Source organism: Vombatus ursinus, unplaced genomic scaffold (assembly GCF_900497805.2).
Source record: "Vombatus ursinus unplaced genomic scaffold, bare-nosed wombat genome assembly UNPS02014923.1, whole genome shotgun sequence".
NCBI classification, from domain to species: domain Eukaryota; kingdom Metazoa; phylum Chordata; class Mammalia; order Diprotodontia; family Vombatidae; genus Vombatus; species Vombatus ursinus.
Window position 1 is genome coordinate 1,132,060 of NW_020954701.1, and position 9,747 is coordinate 1,141,806.

At 38.1% G+C, this 9,747-nt stretch overlaps 1 protein-coding gene and 1 long non-coding RNA gene across 6 annotated transcripts in view; one reads left to right on the forward strand and one right to left on the reverse strand.

Annotated features, from left to right (window-relative positions):
• The window catches only part of RPS6KA2 (ribosomal protein S6 kinase A2), a 540,405-nt gene extending 531,034 nt beyond the window's left edge, over positions 1 to 9,371 (forward strand). For all 3 annotated transcript variants that reach the window (XM_027843552.1, XM_027843551.1, XM_027843550.1), the window contains 3 exons: positions 1,870 to 1,987; positions 4,723 to 4,860; positions 9,221 to 9,371. In XM_027843552.1, coding sequence (XP_027699353.1) covers positions 1,870 to 1,987; positions 4,723 to 4,860; positions 9,221 to 9,346 — 382 coding nt within the window. In that variant the 3' untranslated portion in view covers positions 9,347 to 9,371. The remainder of the gene's footprint in view (positions 1 to 1,869; positions 1,988 to 4,722; positions 4,861 to 9,220) is intronic.
• The window catches only part of LOC114029197, a 198,187-nt gene extending 188,791 nt beyond the window's left edge, over positions 1 to 9,396 (reverse strand). For all 3 annotated transcript variants that reach the window (XR_003567450.1, XR_003567451.1, XR_003567449.1), the window contains exon 1: positions 9,331 to 9,396. This is a non-coding gene — a long non-coding RNA (uncharacterized LOC114029197). The remainder of the gene's footprint in view (positions 1 to 9,330) is intronic.
• Positions 9,397 to 9,747: the final 351 nt, after the last annotated feature.

A 9,747-nucleotide genomic window follows, 5' to 3' on the forward strand; every position in this document is an offset into this window, starting at 1 on the left:
CAGCCCACCACTACCACAACAGGATAAAGAACATTGGGCTCTTACCTTTGGAAACTTTCTTGTCTTATTTTGTACCAATGAGAGAGATTATAGGACTTAGACCTGAGAGGAAACTTAGAGATCATCTAGCTAACGGTTCTTAACCTGAGGTCCATGAATTTCTGTAATGTTTTTCATAGCTATATTTTAATATAAATGTTTGTATTTTTTGTGCATTTGAAAACATTATTCTGAGAAGAGACCCACCAAATTGCCAAAGGACTCCATGACATACACAAAAAAGTTAAAAATTTCTGATCTAGTCCAACCCATTCAGTATACATATAAGGAAACTAAGACCCAAAAATGTACAGTGACTTGCCCAAGGTCACACAAGGAGAGCAACAATTGTTGTTGTTGTTGTTCAGTTGTTTATCAGGCATGTCTGACTCTCCATGACCCCATCTGGGGTTTTCTTGACAAAGATACTAGAGTGGTTTGCCATTTTTCTCCAGCTCACTTTTACAGATGGGAAAACTGAGTCAAACAGGGTTAAGTGATTTGCTTGGGGGTCACACAGCTCTCTGTCTCTGAAGCGAGATTCAAACTTAAGAAGGTAAGTCTTCCTGATTCCAGGCACAGTACTCTATGCACTCCGGCGCCACCTAGTGCCCAAGGAGCAATTGTAGTCTCCCAAAAGCCTTTTTAATGTCGGTCTGGGTAATCAGGACACCAATCTAATTTTGCTATCAGCTCACTTTAGAGCATCATTTTTCTCCTTTGAGGGTTCAGTTAAATAATCCTTGACTTCCCTTTCCAGCTTTAAAGTTCCGTGACCCTATGACAGTGACCTGTCACCCTTTCTCTTACTTTTTTCAATCTGTGGAATACACGAATCAAACAAAAGATCCTATAAACAAAGCACTTGGACTACCTATTCCTATGTCACAAATGTGCAAAAATATCTCAACAGGGTAGAAGAAAGAAATGAATTCATCCTCAAAATAAAAGTACAAGCTTTGTCTTATAGTGGTCTCTCTCATCTCAATTTTCCTTGTACTTTGCTTGTCTGTATCTAATTAATGAAGTAGGCACACAGTGGAATGTAAGCTCTTTGGAGACAAAAACTGTCTATAAAGCTATATAGGTGGCACAGTGGATAGAGCGCCAGAACTAGAGTCAGGACACTCATCTTCCTGAGTTCAGATATGGCCTCAGATGCTTACTAGCTGTGTGACCCTGGGCAAGTCACTTAATTAACCCTGTTTGCCTCAGTTTCCTCATCTGTAAAATGAGTTGGAGAAGGAAATAGCAAACCACTCCAGTATCTTTGCCAAGAAAACCCCAAATGGGGTCATCAAAAATCATACACAACTACAAAAGGACTGAACAACAAAGCCCCAGCACCTAGTGCAGAACCTCTCACAAAGTAGCCACCTAATAAATAATTAATTGAATTAAATCATGTAAACCAAAGCGTGGGTCCTAAAGTCATACTTTTAAAATCCCTAGATTAGACTAGGGGATTAAATGGCAGAAAATATGCGTTTTCTGTCTGACTTCTCACCAAAGGGATCCTCAGCATATAACATAACCTCTTCTCCCATTTTCAGTTTTTTTTGTTTTGTTTTGTTTTGTTTTTTATAAAATGGAAGTATTCAACTTCACAATGAAATAAAGTACATCAAGGAAAATTAGGATAATTTTATATAGATGCAAGTAGTAACCTGATGTGCCAGAAAGGAAGTTGGAGAAATAACCCAAGAAAGGCCTATACCTGAGGTCCTTTAAAAATGGTTATTTTTATAACACAGGGTACTGTTCTTCAAGAGTAAACATCTTCAACTTTGGAAAGGAACTTTGTTACTCTAAGTTTCATTCATGTCACAGGTTCACTCCTTTTGCAAATGGACCCGATGACACTCCTGAAGAAATCTTGGCAAGGATCGGTAGTGGGAAATATGCACTTTCAGGAGGAAATTGGGATTCTGTATCTGATGCTGCAAAAGTAAGTAAAAACTTCATTTGCGAACCTACCTGCACAGGCAGGAAATGTTCATACTTCAATAACAAGTTCCTTTATGATGATGATAATAATAATAATAGCTAACACTTATATAGCATTTACTATTTGTCAGGTACTGTGCTAGGGGCTTTACAATTATTATCTCATTTACTAGAAGGTAGGTGCTATTATTATCCCCATTTTACTGATGAGGAAATTGAGGCAGATAGAGGTAAATGACTTGCCCAGGGTCACCCAGCTAGTAAGTGTCCAAGGCAATATGTGTGTATATATATGTGTGTGTGTGTGTGTGTATATATATACACATATATATGTGTATATATATATATATGTATACACACACATGTGTGTGTATATATGTATGTGTATATGTTTGTATGTATGTGTGTATATATGTTTGTATGTATAGATACATACAAACATATATACCCATATTATGCACATGAATAGAGTGAGTGCCTAATTACTCAGGGCACTAGGATGTCATACAGTATTTTTTAAAAATGTTTTATTTTAGACAAATGCTAAAACTTAAATACATAAGAAGAGAAGAGAAAGAAACATTATAAACTTAAATATTAAACTTAAATATAAAATAAGAAAAGAAAAAATGTCATATGCACAGCAGAACACAGGAAATGATTCAAAATATATAGCAATAACTTTTCATTTCAAGAAAGCCTATATATTAAATACTGTGCGTTATGTTGAAAACTGTCCATCTTTTCTTTGCTTCTTTGTAGGTTTTCTTTTATTCCCTGCTATACACTTTTTACTTTGTTCAGATACAGTATTTTTAAATGGTAATAAATCCTTTCTTGTCTGTTGCCTGACTAATTTCTTTTGGGCCTAGTCTCATTTTTTCCAGACTTTAGAGTTGAGGGCTATGTTAATTGACATCAATCAGTTCATACCCAATCAAAAAGTCTCTGATATAGTATATCGCAGTTAGGTGGAAGGGTGGGTAGAGCATTGGATGTGAGGTCAGGAACACCTGAATTTGAATCCTGCCTCAGATACTTACTAGCCCTGTGACCATAAGCAAATTCTCCAGGTCTCAATTTCCTTATCCATAAAATGAGGATAATAATAGTACCTACCTGAGAGGGATGTCAACAGGATCAAATGAGATAATTTACATAAATGAGATAAATGATGATATATACATATATATATACATAAATCTTTGCAAACTTTATATTGTTATATAAATGTTAGCTATGATGATGATGATGATGTAAGATATCTCTGCCATTATAGAGACTTATCATGTAAGAAATAGAACTTGGGTTGGGCTTTAAAGGGATGAGTAAGTTTGGCTGGATGAAGATAATTTGTGTGGTTTCACTTTTGAATGTAGAGCATTCGTATAATGTTTTTGTTGTTCAGTAGTTTTCTGTTGTGTCCAACTCTTCGTGACCCCATTGGGGGTTTTCTTGGCACAGATACTGGAATGGCTTGCCATTTCCTTCTCCAGCTCATTTTACAGATGAGGAAACTGAGGTAAACAAGGTTAGGTGACTTGAATAGGGTCCCACAGATAGAAGTTTCTGAGGCCTGATTAGAATTCAGGTCTGCTTGATTCCAAGCCCAGCATTCTATCCATTGTGCCACCGAGTTGCCCCAATATTTTACAGGGTACAAAAAGCTTTCAAGTGTTATCTCTTTTGATCCTCATAATAACCCTTTGAGTTAAGTAAGACAGGAAACTAAGTGACTTGCCCAAGGTTGCTGAGACTCAACTATATGTCTTTAGATAACCTCTCAGAAGTCCTTTCCAATATTGAGGCTGTGTGACTGTATCTCACGGTAGAAGCACTAGACTTAGGAGTCAGGGAATTTCTAATGCTCCCTGACTTCTGCGATCTTGAACAAGGCATCTACATTCCATGTTAGCAATTTCCCCATCAGTAAAATGGGAATAAGAATCTTCCTTTTAGCTATCTTCTTCAAGATGTCAGAAATTTAGACTCTAAGAAACAAAAAAGAATTTTGAATTCTTTGGAAGAAAGAAGATGTGGAAATGAAAAGTGTTGGTATATCATTCATTATGCACTAGGTCACTGTACAAAGTATATTCATTTACAAATTACTTAAGGATATTATTAAAATGGCTTTATACATTTTATTTAACTTTTAAGTTTGTCATTCACAGTTCCCATTTGGTGGGAATTCTTGCATCTCCATTAGTCATTAAAGGCAGATCTCTGTTTAAAAAGTATTGAGGATTTGTTGTTTGTTATTTAAGAACTAGAAGAAGAAAAAGCATCGTGGTTGAATTTAGACATATTGAATCTGCAGCACAGGATCTGCTATCATTAGCATACTTCTTATTTGTTGGCAATCATTATAATCATTGATGAATCATGGTGCTTTAAAAGCATGAATATACTTGGCTTACATGAATTGTTATGCATTACTGTGGAAGGGGCTGATTTGTGTCTGTAATGATATTTACTATTTCAGGCTTGGATCTGTGGACCAATCAGGTTTGTACTTCTATAATATTTGGGCAATTTACAAGAATTATTTCATGTATCAACTTTATGATCTTAATTGCTTTATAAAATATCAGCATAATGGTTGAGTCAACTGAAGTTTTTTTTATCATACATACATTTCTAAATACTAAAGAGTTCACGTCAACCTCACATATATGGTGAGATGACCCAACTCCTTTTCTTTTCTCATTGTTTCCTCTTCTTCTTTCATCTCAGGATGTTGTATCCAAGATGCTTCATGTGGACCCCCATCAACGCCTGACTGCAGTCCAAGTACTGAGACATCCATGGATCGTAAACAGGGACTACTTATCTCAAAACCAGCTCAGCAGACAGGATGTCCACTTGGTGAAGGTAGAATTTTAGAATCAAAGAATATCAGAGCTGGCCAAAGACCTTAGGAACATCTTCCAGTACAACCTCTTCCTCTCATTTTACAAAATAGGAGACTGAGCCCCAGGGAAATGAAATTACTTATCCAGGGTCATAGCTATTTAGTAGCAAAGCTGGTACAATAGGGCAAGTCATCTGACTCCAAGTCCAGTGCTTTGTTAACTAAACTTCTCTCAGGGTGTAGGATGTTCAGTTCAACTCTATGAGTATTTATTATCTGCTGTATGTGAAGCAAAAGCCAATGTGATGTAGTAGCTGGCCTTAGAGTCAGGAAAACCTGGGACCTGATTTTAAAATGTTAGCTGGGTAGCCATGGGTGAATCAATTAACCTCTCATTGCCACCAGGCAACTCTTTAAAACTAAAGAGGAGATATTGATCTGGCTAGGTGGAGGAAGCTTCCACACCAGTAGTTCGCAGACCCAGGTCCCTTCCCCCCCACAAAAAAAAATACTATACAAGAAACTGTGTTAGGTGTTAAGGAACAGGGAAGGAGGGAAGGAAGGGAAGAAGGGAGAAAGGAAAGAAGGAAAGGAGGAAGGGGAAGGAAGGAAGAGAAAGAAAGGAGGAAGGAGAGAAGAGCGGGAGGAAGAAAGGAAAGGAAGAAGGAATGGAGGGAGAGAGGGAGGGAGGGAATGAAGGAAGGAAGGAGGAGGGAAGGAGGGAGGGAAGGAGACAGTCCCTACTCTCAAGTAGCTTATGTGCTACAGAGAATGAGATGCAATATGCACAATGATCAGTAAATACAATGTTTTTTGAGAAATGGGAAAGCATTAATAACTGGAAGGGATCAAGACAAGAATTAATATCACAACTGTGTCTTGAAGGAAAATAAAGAGTCTGAATGGAGGTAAGGATAGAGTGCATTCCAGGTATGAGGAATAGCTTATACAAAGGCACAAGAAATAGACAGCCAAGTTCTAGAATATGGTAGTTTGCATTGGCTAGAATATAGAGTGTGTGAAGGGGAGCAGGAAAAACAAGTCTGGAAAGTAACGTTGGAGGAGGGGAAGAAATAGGAGTGGTCTTGGGAAGCACAAAGAAATATTGTCCTGGTAATTCCTGCTCTTCAAATAATCAATGAGACAATAAAAATTAAAATGAAATATAGACACATATATCATAAAAACAGAAAGAGAAGACACTGTATATGAATCAGTTCTGGCATCTGTTAACATTTTATAATAGGGTGCTATTCAGAGTCCCAAACCCTACAGTTCTAGGCCATTATCCAGGTACTCAACATCCCTATCAAAATTAGTGTCACATGAATGTAGTGCAGGCTATTGAGAAGTAAACCTTCCTCTTTAATAGGATTATTCCACTTCCCCCTACCTTTCCTTTTTAAGCAAGATACTATGGATATTAACGTTAAGTGCTGAAAAAACCCAAGGCATTTTGAAGATGTATACATGTGAATATAAAAAAAACACAGCTAGAATCCATACTGACAAATCCACCATGCCTTTTCTCAGCAATAATGTCATCTTCCCAGAGAAAATGAAAATGGAGTACCCAGGCATTGCCTTCAGCCTATTAATTTTGCCCACTAATGATGAAACTAATAGGAACAAAAAAATACCTCTTAAGAGAGACTCTTTGGTTAGAGAATACTTGCTCCTGAGAGTCCCATTAAAAATGTGCTGCTCAACTAATATCTAGTGAGCAAACGAATGTCAGAGTTTTATATTGCTAGTAACAGCCCTGGCTGCTTTGAAGCAGGAGTAGTGTAATGAGGAACAGAGTAAAAAAATAAACAAATTTTTTAAACCTCTTGAAAATTTCTCTCCTAGTAGGTTTTCCCATGTGATTCTACTTATGGTCTTATCGATATAACCATAGTTTTACACTATCCAATCCTATATGTCTCCATGCTTTCTCATTCCCTACCTCCCATCCCTGGAATGCTCTCCCTCCACACTTGCACTTCTCAGTATTCCTGGTTTCCTTCTGGATATACCACAAAGGCTACCTTCTTCAGGAGGTCTTTCCTGATCCTGCCAGCTACTAGTGCCCTCCCTTCTAAGATTACCTCCATCTACTCTGTATGGATCTTTGGGCAGCTAAGTGGTGCAGTGAATAGAGTGCAGGACCTGAAGTCAGGAAGACTTCATCTTCCTGAGTTCAAATATGGCCTCAGACACTTACTAGTTGTATGACCCTGGGCAAGTCACTTAACCCTGTTTGCCTCCTTATCTGTAAAATGAGCTGTAGAAGGAAATGACAAACCATTCCAGTATTTCTGCCAAGAAACCCCCAAATGAGATCACAAAGAGTTGAACATGACTGAAAAAATAACTGAACAATGGACTTATTTATTTGCATCTTACCTCCTCCATTAGTAAACTCCTTGAGAACACACTGTTTTGCCTTTCTTGTATACCCAGTGCTTAGCTCAGTGACTTTTATATAGTAAGATGTTATAATCCAACAGGTATTTCCTTTTAAGTAGGGAAAATTTATAAAACACTTTAGAAGTTTTCCTTACATGACTCTTTGGTCACCTTCCTTACAAAATATACTGACAGAGGCCATGTATTCTGAGATTAGTGTACCTTGTGAAGCATGGCCACATTTGGAAAGCTTCATTTAAAAAGAGTCTGACTATAACATAAAAGATCATGGGACCTGTAGCTGGAGTAGACAATTAAAGATCATTTATTCCAACCCTGTCTCCTTATAGAGAAAACTGAGATCCAGAGAGATCATAAAGCTTTCCAGGGGTCATCTAGGTAATAAGAAATAGAACTAGTACTCAAAGCTGGGTCTTCTGACTCCAGATTCAATGCCCTTTTCATTGTAAGACTGCGGGGATTGAAGGAGAAAACCTTGACTCCCTTTTGTACTCACAGGGACCTTACTGTTAGCGTCCACATTCTCACCTCATTTTCAGCAATCCCCAGACTTCGTTGACAATGCAAAGTAGCATCTTCTCACATACACGCAAAAAGTTTATATTATTCTAGTCCAAATTATCCTCTTGGTACTAATAGCTCACATTTAGTTAGTGTTTCAAAATTTACAGAGCACTTTCTAACAACAACCCTGTGAGATAGGTAAAGACACAATGCCTGGTTTAAAGCATTTGAAGGGGTACCATGTAGAAGAAGAATGACTTGTTCTCTTTGGCCCAAAAGGCCACAACCAGCAGAAATATGTAGACAGATATTGGCTTGGTATAAGGAAAAACTAATCCTAGCTAGTAATAGCTAATATTGATATAGAGTTTAAGGTTCTTTACAAATATTATCTCATTTGATGCTCACAACAACCCTGTGAAGTAAGTACTATTATTTATCTCCATTTTACAGATAAAGAAACTGAAGTAGTTAATGGTTATGTGACTTGCCCAGGCACCCAAAGCTAGAAAGTATCTGAGACCAAATTTTAACTCAGGATTCTGACTCTAGGTCCAGCATTCTATCTATCCACTAAGCCACCTAACTAATAGTCAGAACTCTAAGAGTAGATTAGGGTGCCTCAGTACGTAGAGGATTTCTCCTCCCTGGAGATCTTCAAATAGAAGGTGAATGACTTCTTGTCAAGGATGTTCCAAAGAGGGTTCTAGATCAAATAGAATGACTTCAAACTTCATGACTTTTGCCAACTGTGAGGTTCTGTGACATCTCCATTATAGAACTGTAAGTGAAATTTGGTACTTTACTTGCTAATCACATAACTAATAAATAGCAGACCCAGAATTTAAAAAATTTTCTGAATGTAAGTCTAGTGTTCTTTCTACCAAACCCAATTATCTAAGAATAACTCAGCAAGAAAAATGATAGTTTGCCTTACACACTGACCTGCACAACTGTCTCCTGTCATAGCCTCAGGAATGTGGGGGTTTTTAAAGTATTTTCCTAGAAAATCCAGACTTTCTGTCATCATCCAGCACCCTCTAGCCATCCAATGGAAAAGCCAGTTCCAAAGCCATGCCAAGGATTGGTCAGATCTCTAAAATAGCATAGAACCACTCAAAACAACAACTTACAAAGTCAGCAAAATACAGTGGTTTCTGATAAATACTTTCTCTAGGCTAAGGATTACTCAAAAGCTAGTTCAGTTTAAGTCAGTTCAACAAATAGAACTTCCCTCCAGACTCACCCACTAGTATAGAACTGGTCTGCCTGCAGCAATTCAAAGACCACCAGATAATCATCCAATCAATACGCACATTTGTTGGTACATGATGCATGAGTCTATCATTGCCCTCCCTATCCCTTATGACAACCAAGCAAAGGAGAAATGGAATGATAGAGGAATGTTGGTAATTGAGTTTTTCCTAGGTCTTTCATCCCTTCTCTTTCTACATTGTCTTACAGGGTGCAATGGCTGCCACATACTTGGCTTTAAACCGAACCCCTCAGGCACCAAGATTGGAGCCTGTATTATCCTCCAACCTGGCTCAGCGCAGGGGCATGAAGAGACTTACATCAACAAGGTTGTAGCACCTGGTTACAGACCCTCCAGCTCCTCCCCAGAGAGGTCCATCTTTGTTACTCAGCTCCTGGACTCTTGGGCAGCGCACGTGAGCATCGCTGGAATGACCGGAAGTCCAAAATAAGGCCGCACCCTCCCTTGGCTCCTTTCATTTCCTTTTCCAGCCCTGAACAGGACTCTGACTTACTGACTTCTCAGAGCTGTGCTGTGCCAACATTACCAACTGCTTTTCTTCCTTATTCCCAAGTAAAACCAAATGAATTCATTCCCTCAGAATCATTCTAAAGCTCTTCAGGATTCTATGAGAACCTGCAAATGCTTGTATTAGTCTTATTCTTTTCATCAAAATAATTTTTTAAAGTGTTTTAAAGAGACACTTTTTGATTGAAAGGCCAATGATCTGAGCCCA